At 41.3% G+C, this 24,216-nt stretch overlaps 1 protein-coding gene across 4 annotated transcripts in view; it reads left to right on the plus strand.

Annotated features, from left to right (window-relative positions):
• The first annotated feature begins 2,490 nt into the window (after positions 1-2,490).
• LOC124220627 (uncharacterized) overlaps positions 2,491-24,216 on the plus strand; it is a 38,795-nt gene continuing 17,069 nt past the window's right edge. For 2 of the 4 annotated variants that reach the window (XM_046629812.2, XM_046629813.2), the window contains exon 1: positions 2,491-2,615. In XM_046629812.2, the coding sequence (XP_046485768.1) occupies positions 2,546-2,615 (70 nt within the window). In that variant the 5' untranslated portion in view covers positions 2,491-2,545. Of the gene's footprint in view, positions 2,616-13,482; positions 13,618-14,431; positions 15,601-24,216 lie in introns of those variants that run through there. The other 2 variants (XM_069136792.1, XM_046629814.2) reach the window with 2 other exon arrangements.

Below are 24,216 nucleotides of genomic sequence, written 5' to 3' on the forward strand. Positions count from 1 at the left end.
ACTCGAATCGCGATTCTCGAGTATCTACTGTATTCCGCATGTTTCACGGCGCATAGTGCAGTGGCGGGAAAAGCGAACGATGGTAGTGGGGGAGGAGAGGGAAGAGGAAATCGCTGCGATCCTTAACTGGTCCGGTGCAGCAGCTTGCGACTCATTGTTCAGATAAGGCCGGGCGACGGCATCGAGTCCTGCAGGCAGCACAGCTCGGCAGCGGCTCTCTCCTAACGAGTAAAAAGCATGAATGGGACGCCAGAGCGGCGCCGCGCATTTATCCGCGTCCTTGTCTCGCGCTGTCATTATTCTCGGCCCCCGGCCCCCTGGAGGCGGCGTCCTTGTCGCCGCGGTTCTTGCGTCTCGCCGCTCGGAACTCCGGGCGAAATCGACGCCGCGGCGTCGCCGATCCTCCACCCCGCTGCAGGGACTTCGTGCCGTCACAAACCTGTTGAGCCGAGAGCCCAGCTCGCCGCACCGGTTTTGGACGAAAACTCTCATATTCTCATACCGAGACAGCTCGGGGAATGTCTGACGCGCCATCGCCGTCCAAGAGCATATTCCGACTCGTTGACTCGCGGAACGGACTTGCGTCTAACTATCGTTTAGGGTGTACTGAGCACTGGGTAACGTGTTCGATTTGTAAGAGTATTCAAATACGGGAATCCATGCCATTTTTACGGTAAAGAGTCGGTTCGATTTGAATGTTGCTATGATGTAATCGTGAAGATATTAGAAAGGGCTCTACTTGGTTAGGACCGATAAATTGTCATACGTATTAATAATCGAATAATTTGTAGAATACAACTTCGAAGCTCGTCTCGTAGCGAAATAAATTGATTTAATATTTCCCGGATATTTATCCAACCATAACTGAGGATAGTACGATTATTTCATAAAAAAATTCTAAATTGGTATGAAGATTTGAGAAAAAATTGTACCTGATCTCGTGATACTCTTAAATCGGCCGTATGACCTCTTCTCGAAACAGTTTCAACTGTTCTGTTTTCCAGAGGTTCTTATTCTGTTTTACCGGGAAATCTATGCTCAACGGGGGTTCCTCTAATATGCAAACATTCATTTTCACTTGTACGGTCATATTTAAGTTGGTTTCAGTTGTTTCTTAATTAGGTGTTGGTATTTTGATGTTGATTCAAGTGAATTTTAATTTGTGCTTGATAGTTTTCAGTTACTCATAATGTCGTAACGTACATACGTACGTACGTACGTGCACGTACTCCAATTGCAAACTTTTGGTGCTTCTCATTAAATTTTTGGATTCGAACCTATGTTCACTCAACGTTTATGGAAGAAAGTGAAAGTGAAAGATTTCAACAAACTAACATATCATTCAGTATCTGCAGGCTGCAGAATTGAAAGCAATCGATAGGGATTCACTGTAAAAACACTTTAAATGGGTTGAAATTTTCTCAAGAACCTCTCAAAATCTTTGCAATATCCAAAAACCACACTAAAATTAAATGGAATATAAAGAACCCCACGACAGTCTATTCTGAACTTTCTGAAATTATTCGATTTCCTTCATAAAAAAACGTAAAATATTGAGAATTGTTATACGACATATCATTGAAGCGAAGAAAAAAACTCCTGGAAAATCATCAAAGTATATTGCGAAGACTCCTGAAGTCAATAAAATCGCATCCAATCTATATATAATGGGGTAACATAGAAAGCAAACGGTAAAAAATGTCTTTTACACCAAAACAGAAAATTCCTCTAAATTATTGCGAAAATATCTGTACTCCTTTAAACTCTTAGGTCATATCGTGAACCTCAGTTTGTTTGAAATTCGTGATCGTTGAGGTTGAATGTTTCAAGTTTTCGGCGGGAAAGGTCAGAGAAAGGACAATCAATATTTTGGGAAATGACGTTTAGGCTGGGCCTAGCCAGCTATCTTCAGGCTGTTTATTAACAAAACATAAAAAACAAAATAAAATAGAAGGTTTGGCAACTACTTGGGTTGATAGTGCCAGTACAATATTAATTCAAACTGTTGTAAGGTTATATTTCAAGTTAACCAACGTCTCGTGTGTAATTGACATTTGATGCGAAGAAATACTTTTATACATATAAAAATTCTAACGAGTCGACTATAGTGCTACAACTGTGTTATAATAAAAAAAAACATTTTGAATCGGAACATCGATATTATCAGCAGAAATGTCCTATCGACATAATCGTAGCCATGGAGAGGGAGGGAAGAAAATGTAAAAAACCGTCGCAACGATAAATTCATTCTATTAATACGTTATTTTGGAAAATTGCTTTTAACGATATCGATTCGGAGAGAAATCACTTCTAATTTTAATTCACCTACGGATTTCCTACCTAATTCATTCGAACGTTCTCAATCAAAGAAATACCTGCAATTCAAATTAATGACAAAGTTTTTCAAAGTTATATGAGTACTCCGCTCACACAGTAATAACGTTAGAATTTAGATTCGTAATCAGTAATTTTGGTTAAAGGTGGATCGGTCCTGAACAGACGATGACGTCAATAAGGTTCTGGCTAAAAGCAGGAAAGAGAGCAGATGGAGGAGACCGAGGAGTCACAAACAGGATACCGTAAATGGCGCCATGACGATTCGACATCGATAAAAGGTAAAAACACGCTCAGCAGATGATCACGGCTTAATAACGCGATTTGATCTCCTTTTTCGCTCAATAATCTTCACTTGAGTAGGTGTTTACGCAACGAAGTAGTATTACTGGAATTTGGAATACTTAAACTCGAAATACGCCATCTTGTCGCAGTAAATATACAAGATGAACTGGCTCGTATTTAATTATAAAAGTAGATTTCTACGCCATATTTTACCCTACATTAGCTTAATTTTATAAAATGAAAATCCAACTGCTTTGCCGGATATTTTGTATGGCTCGATATTCGTTGAATTGACGGAAAACGATCAGCTGATTACCCATCTCGACGCCATATTGCCCTAATCACGGCCACATTAAGGATCCTAAGTGGATCGTTACACGGCAAGCAGGCTTCAATCTGAAAATAAATGCGGACAGAAATACAAATTTCAAGTAAAACCATATTGTCATTAAGTGAATATTGAAAACTTCGCTATTTCAATTAATGTTGCAAAAAAAACAAGGACCAGAATGTGCAGAACAGAACCTTCTAGTACCTAAATTCGAGAGAGAAAGAAACCTGCGGTGCTGTTTTCGAGCAGCTGCTCGATTGACTTACGATTAGTTAACCTTCAGGTTCAGGTATAGTACACCAAATTATGTTCCACAATATATGGCTACACGGTGAAGAGCAGCATAGAATCCTGTCCATATTTAAAAATCATTGGCTCAGGAAGTCGGCCTCGACTTCTAAAGAAATCCAGCGTCCTTTACCTGCAGCATATGTCCGAAAAAGTGTATTCTGTTTCATTTTTGCTCCCACAATTTAAACGATCCATCAGTTTTTTTATCTTTGGGTTTTCCTTTTTATGTTTGTAGTTTGTGAAATTAAACGCAGCTATCGCAGCATTGTGTTCTTACTATTCTACTTTATTTATTTTACGATTAGAGGAAATTTTTGTTTAATTTTCATACCACCGGAAACGTTTATCTTGCCGGAAAATTAAAATTACACGCCATACAGCAAAATGTAACACCGAATAGTTTCACTAACATCTATCTGTAAAAAACCAAAAGCTAGGGATTCCGTACTTGAACTAGGTGTAAGTAATAATAATTTCTTTGCGGTGATATGCTCATCTTTTCTAATGCCTATTAACATAATAACAATATGGTTTCGATTACTGATTGTAAACCGGTTATAGCTAACCTTTTTCCGATTACCCGTACACAGCTATAAGTTCAATTTACATAACTCCATATCATGTTTGAAGTATACATTGCATATAGATACTTGCAATTAGATTTATTCGTTCTAATTCCGTGTGCTGTACAGTATATACGAATACAGATAGTACCGGGGAAAAGAAATCATAAGAGAGATACGATAAATTAGCAGCTTGGTCTATAACAATGTGTATAATACGTTTCCACAGATAAAATTTGTATTCTGCCTTTTCAAAAAAGTTTTCAAACCAGTGAAATTTCCTGGATTAGTATATGGTGCAAAAAGTGAGGACAAGAGGAGAAAAAGTGCGAAATGTAGTCTCTCGCAGAAAAATATTAAACGAAAAAAAAAGATACGTAACATTATGGTAAACATAATAATCGAAATGAGATAAAATACGAGATTTACCAAACGAAACGAAACAAATATGTTCAGATCCCTAATATGGGTGTGTATAGGACAATATAGCGGCAAAAGTGGGTATCAGCTGATCGTTTTAGATTAATTTCGTAAATATCCACGCACGGAACAGATCATGCAAGGTATCAGACTCTCATTTTGTAACATCAAGGCAGCTGAAAGTGAAATAGGCGGTAAAAAATCACTGTTAAAATGAAATACGAGGCAGTTAGGGTTACGAATTTGTTGCCACCAGATGGGGTTTTCTGAATTTGAGGATTCCAACACATTCAGCCGAATGAAAACCAGAAATCGGAAAAACCTACACGAAGCACACACGCCACCTAACAAAACCTATAAATCTAACTTTACGATGTCAATAAATTCGTGAAGATGGTAGAGAAATGGGTATCGATGATGTATGGAAAGAAAAGGTAGCGCTGAGGATACCAGACAAGCAGCCGAGTTCCTCGAGTCGGAAGATACAAAACAAAGAAAAGCGGAAGTCGAGGGGTACTTCGACATTGCATTATCAAAGCGGCGCGAAGCAGGAGTAATGCGAGACCTGCATCCGTCTTAGCTTTCCTTCTTCCCGATCGTCCGCATCATTTCTAAGTAAAAGCGTCTGACGATGAGATGCGGTACATCGAATCTTGCCTGTGCAGGTGTGTTATATCTGTAAGTTACGCAAATCTCGCGTAAACGTTTTTAAGTAGGTTCATCACCCGTGAAATACGTTTGCTTTTGTAATTCAGTCGGTTCAAAAGCACGTATTCAATCCATGCATGCCATAAGATGAATTTCAAAACAAGTTCTCGACATTATTAGACGAAAAAACAAATTCAAACAACGATGCGATGAAAAAAAAAGCAGAAATCCCAAGTAGGTATATGTAACGAGTACCGCAAGATCACGGCGAAGAATTTTGAAAAAAAAAAAAAAAAATTGGTAACACTTACGTTGAAGTTATACAACTTGCAAAATGCCACGTGTATTGTTATTGCGGATAAGCTTCTTCGACCAAAATTCACGATAATCTAACATCAACTTGTTCCGATGTAAGAGCGTTCAGGTTTCTTTTTTTTTCGTGAATTTCGGTATCGTCTCCAGGTAAGGCGTGCCACATCACCCATGAAAACTAGAGAATAAAATAAAAAAAAAAAAGAAAAAAGAAAATAGGCATAAAACACTAGCTGTACAGCTTGCGGCGGCAGACGGAACCCCGCCGCTGACGCCAATGCTGGTGGGTGACGCACGCGGTACAGCCGAGAGAGCGAGAGAGACGAAGGAACGGCGGGCGGAGGGATAGATCCCCGTTTGATTGCGAGACGGAGACGGAGAGTGCGCACAGAATCGTTTCGTCGTGTGTCTCCGACGCACACCGAGGCAGCCACCCAAACCCGATACGATCCGCACCGTTGCGCGTTTGTGTGCGTGAAACGCGTCACCGTCGGGTCCCCGGCCTCCGTAGCCCGTAGATACGGTCCCTCGGTCCTCCCGGCTGCCGCGCATCCGCTTCTAGGAAATCCCTCGGCAGCTTCACCCCCCACTCCTGACGCTCTGCTCAGCGACCCGAGGACGCCGGGAATCCGTCGAGCGGTTGTGAAGGAGGGGGGGGGGAGGGATCCTCCGACGGTCGTGGAAACAGAAATAAACAGAGAGAGGCGGTCGGTTTGAGCGAGACGGATGCACCGGAGAATTTCCCAATCTTCCGTACTCGTGCTTCGTACTAGTTGCATGATATTTGCTGATATATATTTCATATCGATATGTATCGCGCTATTTAATATCGATACGTATCGCGTTCTTTAATATCGATAGTATCAATATATTGCTGCTTAAATATCGAAATAAAAAATATCGATAAATATGTTACATAGAAAAAGAACTGTAAATCTATTTTAGTTTGAGTTATTTATTTAGATTTACTTTAATGTTAAAATTAAGCGCAGTTTATTCGCGCGCCATACTGTCTTCTTTCTTCGCTTCTTGATGCATTATACCCTGTAAGTTTTTAGTTTCTTTTGTCGACGCCTATAAATATTCACTATTCAGCATATGGATGGGCCATGTCGATTTAATGTTGCAAAGATCGATCTGAAGGGTATAAAAAAACCGATCTTTACTGTCAATTCTTCGCGAGTCCATTTTAACAAGGTTAGGCAATTTTCGGTTCTGCGGTTCCGATTATGTTTATCTACCCATATTATCGACAATCAGTTTTGATGCTGATGCTGAAATTTTTGCGAATTATAATACAGTATTGTAAAGATTTTGACACATATTGATTGTGGTACTTGTGTACAATTACAAAGAATCCATATTTCGATATAAAATTATTAAAATATAACCAAAACAGATTCTATTTATAATAAATTTCCAAGGCCTGGCAAATAATCTAATATTTTGGACAAAATTCTGTCATATTTGCTACAAAAAAAACATTGATGTACAACATAATTGTTTTATAACGAAAACTTCTTCATTCATTCTATTTATCTCGAAGAAAGAAAATAAAACATGGTACAGGATTCATTTATTTATATTTACATAAAATTTTGAAAATCATTAATAATTGTGAATTCCAACGATTTCTCAAATCAATTCTTTTCGAAAAATCGAACATCCCTGTAATGATTATTGTGCAGAAGAACGGCATGCGGCTTGTTGCTTTTCTGCTCTGCAATGTGCGTGGGATTGACGCCGCTTCGTCGGCCATTGGTAATAACCACACATTGCGTAGATGGGTAGGTATTTGTACTATTATATTCGAACGTGTGTGTACCGAGAAGATGAAGACGCTACGCAATGGTCCTTGAATTATTATCTCGAACCTAGGCCTTTAGTTTGCGATGCTTGTATATCTGTAACGACACTCGGGATCAAAAGGTTATTTTACCTTTGTGTGCGGGTATTTACGTACTGTATGCACACGATGTTCTAGCTGCTTTTTTATTTTACTATATTTCGCCGTGTGCAGCACGCGTTGCGACTCAAAGCTATCCAAATACGTTCCGCGACGAAATAAACGTTTGCTGCGATTTGGTGTACCTTCATCTCTTATGTTGCACCTGATCCATGTGAAGTTCCAGGTCCCAAATTTTTTTGTACAGCGAAATTGGCGCTCTTTCCGATGGTAATCAGGGATTTGAAATCACAAATTCTCATTATTCAGCAATGGTAATAAAAAGACGCCAAAAAGACGGTTCCAAATGAGAGACTAAAGAATGTTTCGGGGAGAAAAAAATTCAGATCAAGACAAAATCAACTTTTGCAAACATCGAAGTAAAAATTCCTTTGCTATTTATATCTATCGGTTATATAAAACATTCGGACTTTCTCAATTTTACTTATTATAAACATAACACTGCAGTTCATCGAAAAATATCTTTATTTCTGTGGGAATTTAAACTGCATTGCGTGCCTGTTTTTTTCTCTGTTTCTTTATAGGGAAATTTCTTACGAAATTTTTAGGCTCTTCCGAATGGAGGTAAATTTCAACCATCCAGATGTCGAAATTTAAGCATAACGATTGTTTGCAGAAAAAAATGATAATTCAAATAACAATCACTGCGGAGAAAACATTTTTTGTGAATTAAATTGATCGTCACCCCGAGCAGCCATCTTTAAAAAATTTCAAAACACAGAGTCCTGAAATTTCCACTTGTCATGTTATGCGAAACAGATCGTCGGTACCTTATAATGCAGTAATCATATAACACAATACCTACGTTGGAAGTAACATAATACATTGAAAGATACATGTGTACATGACGTGCGGGCATGGGGCATGTTTGTGCGTGTTTAATACGCTTGCTGCAGAGTTGAGATTAGTGAGTATATTGCACGTTATCTCTATCTGTGGCGCCGCGACGCCTACGAATCCGAGATAAACGGGATCGGCGTTGGCAAGATTGATAAAACGGTGAACGGTCGAATTATTATATATAGCAACGATTCATCGCACGTATCGCACATTTATTTTTTGGCAGTGCGAAGTTCACAGATGAAAAAGCTGTTTCGACTGGATTATCAACGAGGCTTGCTCGAAGCTTCTTCGGAACGCCGTAAAAATGATTTTCACAATTTTGAATGTCTAGATAATCATTTTTTACTTTGTATCTCATCTGAAATGAGATGATTATTTTAGTAACTTTACCAAGAATCTTAGATAGCCTGGTTTTATCGTCCACGTGAAGATGAAATGGTAAGGTAAGGACTCTTTACTATAGCATACTTTATTGTTCAGCAGAGAATCTTTCATCTTATCTTTATAATCGACACATAACACTGAATAAAGTAAACATAAAAGTCGCATTTGATTCGTTCAGACGAGGGTAATAAAGTATACAAACTTAACTGCGGCATTATGACCAATGTAAAGTCAAATGTGGGGCTGTTCTATCTGAGATAATCGTGCCTAAATGATACAGATAACACAGGGTGACATCATACAGATAACAGATGATGATTGATGTTGAGTGTTCGTCATATTGAAGGAAAAATTGCTGTGAGTCGTTTTTCCAGGGTGGACAACAGCGAAGTTATTTCAGTTTTACCGCTTTCAACCTGAAAACAAAATCTTTTTTTTCTGCGCGACTCACGGAGAAGCCTGCGTCGAGAGGAATCCATGGCAACGAACCCAGCTGGTCCGTACTAATCTTGAATCAATCGATCGAGCGAGACATACGGTGGAATCGGAATTAAAATATTCCCTTGTAAATCAAGGTAAAGAATGTTCAAGTCGTTTCCTCCGTAATTTTCAACGCGATACCCAACAATTTTCTTGATTTTCTTCTGTGCAGCATGGCGAGATCCAAACGGTACTATTATAAGTGCGCGACTTCCATGCGTGAACTATAATCATAATAATCCCCGCGTAGCGGTGGTGCGAAATTAAGTATGTATAACGCAATTAACGAGGGCCGAGGTCAGCGTGATAACTTTTCTTTGTGTGATACATTTTGACTCCATAGCGTCACGAATCCACGAACCTATCTGTAGTCGCTTTCACATGTATATGACTAACAAACCACGAGATTTGTTCGCTTATCGAAATAATATTTGCACGTATATCTAAGAAGAAACAGTTAATTACTTTCTTTATTCTCTTTTACGCTGCTATCGAAACTTAACGTCCCATCTTTGCAACGAGCAATAATTGGTAACTACTCTATAGTAAAACTATCGAAACGTGAACAAGATCGTTCAATGTTTCGGCAACAGTTCGATGACAAAAAGATGAAGCTCATCATGTGACCTACCGAGTAAAATGAAAACAAAAGGAAATCCATCGGTTGAAATACATAGTAAAGTCAGTTTCGTGGTGATCAAAGAGACCCATGTGGCATCCGGAGAGCTGGGATCGCGAAGCAATAGGCGACGATGATGAGGAGGCGGAGTGTAGTTTCGAATAGCGATTCTCACGAGTAATAATATCGGAGCCCAACAGGTACCCCGCACCATGATATACCGGCTGCGCGGGAAAGGGAGGGAGGTATATTCGTAGCCTACTGCGTGCGTGGCGTGCTGCAGACGCGACGGCGCGCCTCAGCGGCGTTCGGTAAAATTCGAGCTTGGCTGTGTGGATGCGGGAGGCATGTAGCCACACGCCCGTGAATAGAATCGAGGCATGCCTGCACGCACACGCTCACGCGCACGGCGCGCCGTTGGCCGTTGGCGCGGTGCACGCGTGGCGACTGACTGGTGCCAAAGCGGCCGAGAAGCCGCACTGAGATCTCGCTCGCGGGACAGACTGGGACGGGAAAAGGCCTCGGTATGGCACTCGGCTGTTGATCGCCGGCCAGCACGAGGAGACCCGAGGAGCCTCAGGCGGCAGCAGGACTTCGGGCAAGGCTAGTGGGAGTTCCTGGGTAGCCGAGAGCGGTGTTGTTCGCCCGACCCGACGGGACATTCCACGAAACCCCCCACCGCACGCGACGAGCCCCCCTTGTCGCTCCATGCCACCGTGCTCCACGCTCTTCGACAAACTCGTCGGGAACCCCGCGCAGCACGCTGGAGCTGCACTCCCAGCGCACGCGCGCTCTGCCTGTGTTGCGTACACACATCCGTCGATTCGGCTCTCTGTGTTCGAGCATCGCTGCGCTAGGTTAGGTTGTACGCAGGCCTCGCACGCTCGCTCACTTGCCCGCTTACTACAGGGAGTTTGACCGTCTCGCAGGGACGAACTAAACTTCACAACGCACTACGGGTTTTTGTTCCAATTTATTTTCATTCTTTTTTTTTTTTATTTTTTACCTTCCATGTTTTGTAGAATTCTTCTTCAGTCTTCTTGCTTCTTCGTTGTTACGCAATTAAGATGGCGAGTGATAACAATCCCTTTGCACACTATATATTTCATCTGTTTTCCCTGATCAGTATACGTATCTTTCGACGTCGTTAGCGTTGATTATACCTATGCGTGTATCTGTGTTTTGATATGCTTGATGTTACCGATGTTGGGTAAAAAACAGAATGTTAATTGAAATTTTCGTTATTGCCGTAAACTGGTAAGGTGTACAGTCGAGTGTATAATAACAATGAAACATGTTCAACAGCAGTTTATTTCAACAATAAAATTGAAGAAACTTTGGGTAAAACTGAAGTTGAATGGTAAATCTCTAGGTCAGAGGGATATATAAATATTTAATTGGAAAACTTCCCACATACTGGACTGTAAAAACGAAAAAGTAGAAAAAGAAAGAAATTTCAACGAACATTCCTCGGTTGGATTACCGCTTTGTTCCAATTTTAAATATGCACTAACACTCAATACCGACTCACGTTTAATTCCTCCAACCCACGTGACCTTGAGGCTTAAAATTGTGAACTAGAAATTCAAACGGAAGTCTAAAATTGGTGCGAGGACCACGTTTCCGATCTTATATCTTTGGAATACAGTTTTTTTTTCGGTCAAGTAAACCGATGGCGCCTATATTATAGCTTACACCTACATTTAGTTCTATTATACACGTTGATGAGAGTTTGTCGCAAGCTTTCCCACAACAAAGAAGAAAGAAGATGCAAAATAAGAATAAGTAGGCATAAATATTTGTCGAATATTCTCACCGTAAGTTACCTGACTGTTGTCTTCCGTTGCAAAATTCCTACTACGAATGAATAAAACATAAATACGATAAAGAGCATAAAACGTCACTAATATTGTGAAAAGGTTGTTCTTTTCACTTCTTGAAGTTTCGTTCAAAGAGAAAAAAAATCGGGAAGAAGAAATTAAGACAATGAGTCCGATTTGTTATTTTATTTTCTTTGTCTTTTACTTACACATATCATGAATATAGAAAACAAATAATCAAAATCGGATATTACCTAGACAGGTATTATCACAAGACGGGCCGAAGTGCGAAAGGGGCCCGGGCGCATTTGCGCCCGTACATATTACGCCCCTGCGGAGTCAACGCGGTGGTTACGAGGCGGCATCAGAGCCGCAGGGCAAGCTGGTAGTGTTCGGTACGGCGAGTCAGTGAGTCGAGCCTACACAGCGGCCGGAGTTCTCTGTTATCTCGGCCCCCGCCCGCGCGCTTCGGCATCCACCAACGGGCGTAGCTCGATACACGGAATCGCCTCGTGGTTCTCGGAACGAAACAGACTGTCGCCAGCCAACCCAGACGGCGCACACTCGAGTCAGAGATCACCAGCGGCCGTGTCGTAGTAGCCTCGCAGACCCCGCTAAGCCGCCGGAGCTGGAGGGGTGGAGGAACCGAGGAGAGTCTAAGCGCCAAGAGAACGTCGTCGTCGTCGCCGCTGCGTCAGGATACCCGCGGAGGGACGGGGGCTGCGAGGTCGAATCCGTAGCCAGCGAGCCGATGATCAGTTGCGTAATACCTACAGCCAGTAGGGGAAGAATAATAATACACAAGGCGAGGAGTAGGAGAGGGAGAACCGCGTGGCGACGTCGAGCGAGCACGAGAGGATCGACTGCGTGTTATGAACCTGTGACAAACCCATAATAGGGAGACGATTTAACTGCGACGACCTGACACGTTACGCGCCGAGTACTTCCTCCATGTATGACGTACGGAAAAGGAGACCGTGGCACACGGTGCAGCGCCTTTAACCCGGTCCCCCCTCTGCCGCTTTCCACGTTCCCATCAGCCGCCGTCTGCAGGCGTCTCGTTTACTCCGTCGCCCCACCACCAACCACGCACACTACGTAGAGACTACACAATCGGCAACAGCAGCGGCCCGTAGGAACTCCTGGAGGCGTCGTAGTTTCTAATTCCCGTTTCGCCAGTGAAATACATCTATACCTTGTGAAATTCATGTTTGATTACACCGAGGCTTTACCGCGCGTGCAAAAATCGCCGACGAACGTCTGTGCATCTCGTTAATTCTATCTTCGAGGGTGAACGCGATTCATCTTTTTCAGATCAACACAATCAGGAGAGGGTGCGAGAGAGAGAGGCGTCAGGTTGAGGGAACGGCGGCCTTTCCCCCTCCCGTTGCTGGCTTAGTTCGTATCCTCCCGCCCCCCTTCTAACCCGAGGCACCGACCGGCGTACGAACGTAAACAGTGCGTGAATCGGGGAACCGTGATGTGCTGCCTGCCGTCCGAGTGACGTCAGAGTCGGGAGTTCCGAACTTCCCGAAAGTACAAACAGAGAGAGAAGAGAGACCCTCCGACTGCCCCGCCATCGCACCGCACCGCGCCGCACCGCCCGCACCGCGCTTCTGAGCGACCAGTAACCAGTGACACGTATGATCGTGACGGAGAGTAACCGTAGGAACTTAACCTCTGCGCCACGGTCTTGCGACGGGCTGGCATTCGCTAATAACAAGTGAACTAAACACCCTTTTCTCTCGTTTTTTAAACACCATTACTCAATAATAATAACGATAATAAAACATCAAACAAGATGCTGTAACACAGGTAGAAACGAGATATAATTTTACGTTTGATTTTATCCGGTTTCTTCTTATTGTTAGTTAGTTTAATACTTTATTCAAACGAATTACACTGTTTTTGTTTGTTCTAAATTCGTATACAATTTCAACACTCGGCCAAATGGTTGTGTGTTTTAATCACAAGTGATGACAGATGTCTTTCGACGATGTTGTGTAAGAAGTTGTGTTGTTGTTCACATGTTCTCGTTGTCAACGTAGTTGAGTAATCAATTTTGATAACAAGAAATAAAAAAATTTTTAAAATGAAGTTTGTGAAGAATAATTTAATACGTTGCAGGTAAACAAAAAAAAAAAAAGAAGAAAGATCACAATAATAATACTGTCAAACACGTACAGGCAAAAGTTGAACAGAACAGAATTTTCATGCGCGCGTGTGTGTTTTGTAATACGTGTGTGCCTATGTGTGCCTCGGTGGCGGCGTTTGAATAAGTGGTGTGCAATTAGGCGGGCGCAAATGACGTCAATCAGTCGGTAGGCATTACTCTATACCTATACCTATATAATATTACTATTACTATTCCCACTAACACTATCTATGTACACACACACACACACGTACTTACGTCTATTACCGATCTAATATCCATCCATCTATCCATCCGCGATTGGCAATATCGTACACAAGAAGACAAGGAAGAATTCACACCGTATTGCGTACACCAGTGTGCGTGTGGTTTGCTGATCTGGTGGGGGCGTAGAGGAAGAGAACTACAGTGCCACATGCGCAACAAAATTCGTGTGCATGCAGGCAGCTGGGGTTGTATCGCCTCGTTGTGCGGTGGGCAATGACTAATACGCACAGCGGTGTTTCACGACGCCACCATCGCCATCAGCAGCAGGAGCAGCATGGTAGCAGCATGCCTCTTATGCGTTGTTGCGTTGTCGTCCGTGGGGAGGAGATAATATCGTGAATCGTCGTTGTGTCGCACCTCTGGCGGTGTTGCTGCGGTCTCGACGTCACCACGAACAGCAGCATCAGCAGCAGCAGCAGGCATTACTTCGGACTCGTCCGGGATTTGCATAGCAAACAGATTGACGACGGACGACGTTGGCAAGTGGATAACAAGAGAAGTTGGTCGGTCGTTTAGTCCGCCGGTTACTCCTGCGAGTGACTCGTCGAAGGGGCGTGAGGAGGGAGGGAGGGAGGGACACTCATCTGACCATGCTTTTCTGTCCTCAAATCGCAGCGCACCTACCTATTCTCTCCTCTACTCTGCGTGCCAACCGAGTCTGAAGAGTCAGTGCGGTGGCGACGAGAAAGAGGAAGAGAAGAAGAGAGGAGAGGAGAAAAGGTGGAAGAGGTGGCGGCGAGGGGAAGGAGGAGAAGGCGGAGAAGTGTGTGAGTGTTTTTGTGTGAGCGGCGGCGGGTCGGCTCCGTCAACTCCTCCAAGCCGAACAACGTCGTCGTTTCACAGTAGTCGAGTACGACGACGGCCGCGCGCGCGGTATGCTCGGCTCTTTCGAATTTAAGGAAATCCACTATAAAGGAACGTGACGCTCTTTTTGCTCCTTTGATATTTATCGGAAATAGAGACGTGGAAGAGGGGTGGGAAACAGGGAGGGAAGGAACAAGAACAACTCCGCGTCAAGTGCACCACCGTTTCTTGTCTCTCCTTCCTACTGATGATGTTAAAATTATTATGTATCTTCGACGAGATAGGCGAGGAGAAACTCGTCACCCCAACCTTGATGTTGTGATTAATGACGTGGTGCACCGATCGTTACTATCATCCCTCAAATTTACCATGAAATAAGTTATTGTTATGTGAAGGAAAACAACGAGTTGTACAAGTAGTTTGATTGATATAATAATAAGTTTTTGTAAATTGATGTTGTATCTATAAATCTCTAGTGAATAACGCGTGAATGCGAAAGTGTTTCAAACGTATTATTTATACAACAACAACAACAACAACAAGAATAATAATAATAATAATGATAACACCAGTGTTTAAACATTTGTCATATTATAGCGAATACATGTTTTTCTGTGATCGTAATATTAACAAGTTATAATATTCATAAGTTTTCTACAACAGTTTTTAACGAAAGGTGAGAAGAATCGAAGTGGAAGAAAGCTAGAGAGTGTAACACAAGTTTAAACAAAACAGAAAGGAGCGTGAAAAAAGAAAACATCGGAATATCGAGTTCAGTGACGACACGACTATAGCTTTTCTTCACGGACGTCCGTGAAAGGATAATATTAATACACGGTACAAGAAGAATAAGGAGAACACGTTGCAGGAGAAGATAGAAAAACGAAGGAAAAGAGAGAGTAACGAAAAGAAAAAAAAAGCGTTGTGCACGCGCGCGCGTGTGTGTGTGTGTACGTGTGTGTGTGCAATGAATTATTGCGATTCGTATTCTTACGGAGGCTGCGAGATGAGCCAGGACCGAGCTATGCCGATGGAGTAACAAGTGAGCGGCGGCGAGGCGGCGTTGCCATGACGACAGGTGAACTAATACTCCCTTTTCACTCTGCCCCGTTGGCGGACGAAACGGCTCTCTTTATCTCCCTCTCTTTCTCTTTCCCGGAGTGTGTAAGCTGTTGTAGGTGCGTGTGTATGTGTGTGTGTAAGAAATGCGCGTGTGGGCTGCTGGCTTGGCTCATTGCTTGCCTCTTGCCTCCCACTCTACGTATTTTCTTCTCTCTCTCCCTCTCCCCCTCCTCTATCTTTCTATCTATCTCTCTTTCGACTACGTCGCTATCGGTAGTGATACACCGTTGTTTAGCACGCTTTAAACCGCGCGAGCCGGACGAAGCAGTGACTCCTCCGCCTTCTCGCTCCTCGAAGCCCGCACCTTTCCCGCCGCCTCCACCAACAGCGAGTAATATTCCGAGTACTCGACGCAAATTTCACACTAGTAGCTCCGTTAAATGCGCAAGCAGCGAGGAGAGGCTCCGTTGCTGAATCAGACGACGGAGTACCTCAAGCTCATTCCTCGCCATCCTGTCTCATCTCCCCTCCCCTTCGCTATAAATAAGTCATAAGTAAATTCCAAGCATTGATTGAGGCGTCGGACATGGTGGGAGTAGCGTCGTGTTTGCATGTCTCGTTCAGCCTTCTCAGCGACAGACCCACACGACGGATTTTATCGTTACTGTAATGTTTAAAATTCGAACGCTCCACCATTGGTCTGCAACAAAGTCTCGCGTCAACGTGATAACGATTCCGTACGAAAATCTCGCTTACACCAATGATGGCAAACACGAGGCCATTGTCTTTTATTATGGAACCCTGGAAGTCTGACTCGTGTCCCTTTCTCTCTCTATCTTTCACACACTCTCTTCTCTCGGTCGGCTGACATCTGGTTGGCAAAGCCGGGTCTGCTTGTGACGGTTGGCTGGCTGGCGGTCCGAACGACCTCGTAGCATCGTCTATAGACGTTTTAGTGGGATCCAAAATTACTTTTACGGTCCCTCCACTTCTTCTACTACTTCTTCTCATCATCGAGGAGGGATTCCCGTTGTGATTTCATCACAGTGCTTTAACCCGATCACCTCTAATCGCTGATCATATATACCGCATGTTCACGTGTGTACATGTGTGCATTCATACATGCTTATGGAAAGAACGTATTACCGATGTTCAGAATGTGTAACCGCGCAGGGATATACATTATTACGTATGTATGAATACCAGAGCGACTCTGTACACTTGTTTGCCCAAATCTGCAGCAACAGAAATCATTGCTGGTTCGGGAAAAGGAAGGCAACAAAAAATCGTTATCGCCACATGACTGATAAGTTGAGATATGTAATACGGATATTATACTATATATTATATACCAGTATAATTTTTGATCGGTTTACCGTAAGGCACCAATAATCGACGGCTCTTCTAATAAGTGTTTAAAAACAATTCTTCGAAAAATGTCAATTTCTCATCAGGTATACTTCCTTGTTTATTCTTTTTTCATTTCGATCATTTTATCACGTCCGCCGACGATGATTAACAGCCAATGGTAATAACACTGTGACGAGGTAATTCAATTAACGCTGCACATTATCAGTTACTTCTTGGAACGATATAGCAGGTTTCGAAAAATTGACCTTCTAGAAGATCAATAGGCCATTCACAAAATGTCTTTCAAAACAAATTTCCGGTTCAAAATATGACTGAAAGGCGTATTACCTGAAAGTAGTTTTTAGAAGAAAGGGTTTTAGAACACCCTGGGTATTATACGCATTTTTTTCAAAATCAGACTCGAAGACGTTTTCATGTACAGAACATTTCGTTCCTCGTGAAAAACAACTCCGAAACTTTTTATACACTGAATCTTACCGTTTCGATAATAAGGGTTAGACGTATTGACTATCAAAAGTACCCAATAAGCGAGTGCCCTACGAAACATACATTGTTGTAGCTTTTTGTGTACACAAGGTATGCGTAAAAGACGAAATTGAGACGTTAAATCTGCAGACAAAAAATGAGTCTGCAATACGCATTACAAGTGAAATGGATCCTAAATCTACATTGGAGACGAAATGTGGATAAGTTACGTAATAAATACACAAATAAGCATCTAATGCGCCTAATGGCCTTCTTTCCGAATACGTCAATAGTATTGAAGTTGAGAGACGTCAGTTGTATCGATGAATTCACAAAATGGAACTGGACTTTAAAGTGCTTCTGCGAGAGACGTCACAGAATATTCCTCGGTCGCAAATTCAAACACAAAATGCATTACAACAACGTAAGAGATCTAAGAAACGACGACTTGAATACAAATTCAATAAAGATTCGAAAGTCTTCGAGTCCGCGGAGGCAGAATAATGGGTTCACGAATAATAACACAGGGTTTTCATTACACATCCTTAAAAAAATTGAATAAACCTTGAGGGTTTGATCGAGCAAAAGGAATCCGAAATTATCGCTGGAGACACGTAACTCCTTGAATGCATCCGAAATGCGATATTAGGTCATTACGAAATTTGTCGTACAGACTAAATGCGTCTCATGGACATTCCGAATGCGATATGCATTCAGAAAACGTATAAAATGTGGTGAGCGTGTTGAGTATTTCTGAATTAACAAAGGTATTCGAAATACGTCCTATAAAGATCTTGGAAGCAAGATGAAGTACTGTCGAAATCTGGAATTCAAAAGACGTCTTTCAACCATCATGGAATGTATCCTATCAGCTAAAGAATCCAACAGACATCTTGCATAATGAAAAATGTATCCAAAAAACGTATTCATAAAATTTGATACGCGTCTGAAATAAAGTCTGAAACAGTATTGACAGCTTTACTTGTTCCGTGAGACGTTTGCCAAACGCTTCCTGTGGTTAATCAGACGGCTATTTCTAAGTCAGATCGATCGATGACATTGAAATATGTTTTAGTTCTTGGCAAAAGAGCGAGGAGAGACTTCAACTCGTCAATCACCCGAATTCCACCAAATTGCGACATGGTAGTACGTACAAATTTTTTAACTTTGCGTTCTTACAGAGGTACAAACTATAGTTTCGTATAGAATACAAGTTTCTTTCGATGAGACTTGTCAATTTTACGACACAAGATATCCATCCAAAGTTCGAGATGCCGTAAACGATTAAAAGTTACGATTTGACGTTTTGTAGCTCACCGCATAAAATTATCCTGTCAATTGCAAACCGTTTTTCTGGATCGATGAACAGTGGGATTAAAGTTCCAACTTTGGCGAGACGGGGTCATACGCACGTGTTGGCATTAAACATTGGTGGAATGTCTCTTCACCTGTAACGACAATTCTGACAAATTTATACATTCGAATAATTTTTTGAACATGGTTCAACGGCACTGCGTTACAATAAAATTCTGAGAATACCTGATGACAACGCAAATTGGTGGTCATTTGCACTTGCTACCTGCGTCGACGTCACTTCCGCGAACATTTAAGCTGGGTTTTAAAAGAATTGTGTACTGTTGGATTTGCAACCTTGCTGAAAAATGCTCAAAGTATTTTTCCCTTCCTTTTGATTTTCTTACCCGCAACTCAGTACATCGACTAATTACATCCAGTCTTGGTACAACTTCATAGTAAAGTATTTCGGTGAACTGCGCGTCGAACAGTGCTGTAGTATAACAATCGTATCTTTACAAATGGTGCGTGTTTGGTGCTTCAATACATTCAGGATAGAAAATCGCGTTCGTTGCGCCTAGAATGTACGAATAAATTAGCGATGCATGGCGTCAACGAACGGGCGATAAATGTACCGGAAAAAATACCCGTCTATGTGATTCTTGTCAAAGAAAATTGGTGAAGCGGAATCCAATAACTGAAAATAAAAGCAAAGGAGGACCTGGTCCAGGTCCGTTGAAAATTCAAGTAACACTTACGATTATTTAACGACTTCCACGAAGTAAAACTAACGCGCTATTATATCTGAACTGCGCACTATTAAATATTGGAATAGGAATACATTAATTTATATAGGATAATATTCCAGAGCTGTGTGTCACGTCAAACGGAAATTAAGTCTTGTTTAGGGGTTGTTTCGATGGTTAAAAAGGGTGAAACAACTGCAATGGAAATTCAACAAGTGCTTCTGAACGTAACCTTGATACGAATATTTCTTCCCTTGTGAAGAAACTGTACCGCTATATTTTTAATCCGAACTGTTCTCAATCCCATTCAAAGCAGCAATATCCATCGGTTTGGACGAATTTCATTAGAACACGTGCGTTTTAAGCTAATGGGTTTACATATAATGAGAGGTAGCTGACCGATCTTTTATTATCTGACCCGACAAGAAAACTACACAAAACAACGAATGCGCGATAAAGAATAGCAATGACAGGATAAAACCATTCGCTTTGTCTTTTATTATTCATAGCTTGATTTTTGTACAGCCCACCGAATTTAGCGATCAGCAAAACTATTAACAAGTGATTGCGTAGGAAGTATATACAGGTTCTGGTCACCTTAGTACCAGTTGTGGCCATTGTTTGATCTAATTGTAGCCATATTCCTAACGTGTAATTTGAGGTTTTGGCCATGATTGTAAATAACGTAAACGTATAAGTAAACATTGATTATCCAATAGTAAAGTATACCAAGTATTTAAAAGCTTCTCTACAAAACTTGCCCAATGTCGAATTTCAGTTGTGACTTGATTAATAAAAGAGGTTGCAAATCAAATCGATGAACACAGAATTTTTTTATGTCTGGCTACAATTGGTACAGTGACAACAAATGGTGCATCTACTGAATGTTGGTCAGGGTTTGTCCGACTGCATCTGGTTGTCTCAGCCTCCTGCGGTCGGTGAGTTGCTTCGGTATGAAGAGAGTCTCAGCGTCCGGGGACCGCCACCGAGTGTTCGTGACTCATTCGTCATAGTCCGGGATTCTCTAACAGCGGATATAATACGTGTGTCTGTACACAATGTGCACAAACACCGAGTTGTGCTGCACATCTGTGCCGACTGTGCAACGCACTTACAACTTGCAATGCGATCCGTTGTTCTCCTCCTTCTCCTTCACCCCGTCATACGAGAACAGAGCATCCAGTCAATTCACTTCGCGATGTTTATTGTACTCGTATATCACATTCTTACGCTCTTTTCGTGGTACAGCTGAATGGACACAGAAATCATCAAATAGGGTTGGACGTAGGTGTAACGTTAAAACTACCACACGTGAATAATTTACAAATTGCGATTTATTATGCATTGTAGGTCGGGTCAGAATGTGGAACGCGCTAATTGATCCCTCATTCCATTTCGTTTTTGCGTCGCTTCTCCGAATCCGAATAATGTTCAATTCTTTTCCTTGTTCTCCTTTTTTTTTCTCGCAGAATATTACGACATTTTGTAATCTGGATTTATCTAAAGTTCTTTTTCTTTTGTTATCAAATTAATACCTTTTGTGCAATTGTTAGCACGCTTAGCTTTTTGAGTCCAAATTTTTTATCAAATTCTTCTGATTATAACTCGATTAGGTGATTTTTCCCATAAATATCTTAAACTGATAATTCTTCACTGTCTTCTTCACTTCAACTAATTTTCCACTGTCGACAATTTTTCCATGTGTGTATAACTACTATGAGTTCCTGTTAGAAGAACAAATTGAAGTAAACGAGGAAAGGAGAAACTATATAATAAGATGAAAAATTGAACCAGAACGATATTGAACAATGACCATAAAAATGATAGAACGATTACGATGTAAAAAGCTACATCGACATTGGAAAAAAGAGTAACAAACATACTCAATGATGAAACAAACAGAATGACTACCATAATAACGAAGTCACCGCGTGCACTTTTTACGATAAAAATAAATTCTACGATAAACGAAGAGAAAATTGTACAGGAAAAATGAGCAAACAGTTCAAACACTACGATACACCGGTCAAGGCTCACACGTGCCATTACGATTAAATGATTACAATTATCATCGTTCGGTGAAATCCCATACACTTTCATACAAATAACAAACATGCAAGAAGACAGCAGCGATAATTGATCAGTGTGACAGACGATGCGTTCTAATATAACGACCCTCGTAATTGCGTGCGTGGTTCATATCATACGCACATAATCTGCATACACACAGTGAGCAGGATGAAAAAAGATAAATAGAAACATCACACATCCTTATATCACGATTTCAGACCATTTGAAAAAACGAGGGTAAATGCATATCCGTTCGGTCTTTCTTTCGGGTTGATAATGGGCATGTGTGTCGAAGCTTTACGCAGTGTGTAAGCTTATAACGATCCCCCCTTCCCCGTGAGCTTACCACCGCCAGAACGGCGCGGCAGATTCAACGAATGCACCGAGAAATGGAGACGCTATATTATGGATTATGGATCTTTTATAGGGATATAACTTACGTATTTTCTGCAGTATTTACGTACTTTGATACATATTACGACGAATACAGATTCTTCCATTTCGGAGATTACAATTACAATATTATGGGATACTTGGGGAGTGTCTGAAAACTGGAAACATGAGCGTTAATATTATTGCAGAAATAGTCGTAACGGTAATTGGGCACAAAGTGTTTTCTGTTGATGAATTTATATTTTAAGAAGTAACGAATCGTTGTTGCTAACTTCGAAATCAAAAATACAGGAAAGGACTGACAAATATCACGATTTGTATCCTTCAAAGAATCGTTCCTTTGTTCGTGTGTGATGCCTGATGCCTGATGACGCACAATTATAAATATAATAGGATTATTACACCCGCATCAATAACGATGGCCGCCTTCGTAATCTTTGTAACTCTCGCTATTGCAATATTATATATATATATATAGACTGACGTTGTTGTAAGGTTCAGGAAAAGTGGGTGGATCGGAGGAGGGCGTCAGAAAGGAAAAAGAAATAATGAAGAAGAGAAAAAAGGTATAATGTCAGAAGAAGAAGAGGGAGTTGCTTTGTTATGCTCACACCGTATGATGACAGCAGGGAAATTTATTATCGTGTCTTCTATAGTATCCGTATACCTACACCTACACTTCGTGAAGTTGGCGCCGTTTCATTTTCCCTACCTTGGCGAGTGACGACCTTTTTTTTTTCGTTTGTCTGCAGAATGCAATACCTAATAGTTTCACGTACTACGGTCTTTTGGTTGCAAATTTAAAAACAACATGATTGAAAAAATTAAGCGTGAAATTCAGGGTTCTCCTTTTGAAAATTTGAGCATAGAAAAAAACAATGAATTGAAAAATGCTAAACTAAAACAGGCATTAGATTTGTTCTTAAGGTAATCGATGGTTTTTGTGAACCTGCATTTATCTCGTATCAAAAAAATAATTACAGTAAAATTACTATTTGCTTTAAACTGGAGTCTGATTTTTGAAAAACATGTTAAAAGAAACTTGCTGAGGTCATCGATCAAGTTGAGCATTATCATACTAATTTGACCCGTTTTCTGAAAATGATATCGAAAAGATATTGGTTGACTTTTTCTAAAACATACAAAACGTCAATTTCAAGACCTCCACTCAGCTTTAGGTACTTAAAATAATGGCTGCTGATCATGACCTTCTCAATCATCTACAAAATGAAAACAAAAACGTGCGTATCTGCTGTAGTTATACAATTTTTATTTTTCACAGTGACTTTACAAAAGAAGACACCTGCAATGCTATATATCATATAACACGAGCGTAAATACCCAATGAGTATTATATAATAGGTAATATATATGGGTCGGTTGATATGCATATCTCTAGGTATAAAGGTGCAGATAGTATGGGATGAAGTATTTGCGTGTTGTCAACTGAGTCTTTGCTGTTGAAGAGCACCGTTGTTCACTGTTGTTCGCCTCCACCTCTACTTCCACCTCCACTTCCTCCTACTCATGCTAATGTAGTTAGTATATATTCTGTGTCGATAAGGCGACGGCGATACAACTGTAATGTCCCCTGCCCTTCCTCGTCAACTTTAACACGCGAACGAGTTTATACATACCTACTGAGTTGCTTACCGTGAATTACAAGATTGCACAAGTTGTTTGCATAACACGTCATATTGTGCATGTTCGGTTTCAAGGAAATTACTCTCGCAGCATTCATGACGAAACACATGAAACGACAGAAATTCAAAAATATCCCTTTTAGCGTGGATTAGTAATAAATCCATTTCATTACCTATGATATTCGTTTGAATAATTCAATTCCTTGAAATTCTTCACCGATATTTTGTATACTCTGAGGTCGGTAATAACAGCAACAGGAGAATAAATACTACAAATTTGCTTGGTCTTGAATTTTGTAAACTGTAATGATACTTAAGAGTGGAATGTTGGAGTAACCGTGGTAGAAACGATTGGAAAACACAGGAAAAAGCTCGACTACTTATATCGGAGAGCACGTAAATCGCTCGTCACCAAGCAGTGTAAACTTACAGAAGAATCTGAATTCTCGCGTCTCGGATCAAGAGATTATATCTAACAATGAGACTTTCTACGAATGTCCGAGACGCCGAGACCCTGATGTGGGTTTTCAACAGTGAGCCCCAACGATGACAAAAATGTCAACTAGCCGTGAGACAAAAGATGATCAGATACGAATAGCGAAAAGCCAAGAAAAAGGGGGATAGTAACAACAATCAACATCGCCATACAGT

The sequence above is a fragment of the Neodiprion pinetum genome, chromosome 5 (genome assembly GCF_021155775.2).
Source record: "Neodiprion pinetum isolate iyNeoPine1 chromosome 5, iyNeoPine1.2, whole genome shotgun sequence".
In the NCBI taxonomy this organism is placed as follows: Eukaryota; Metazoa; Arthropoda; class Insecta; order Hymenoptera; family Diprionidae; genus Neodiprion; species Neodiprion pinetum.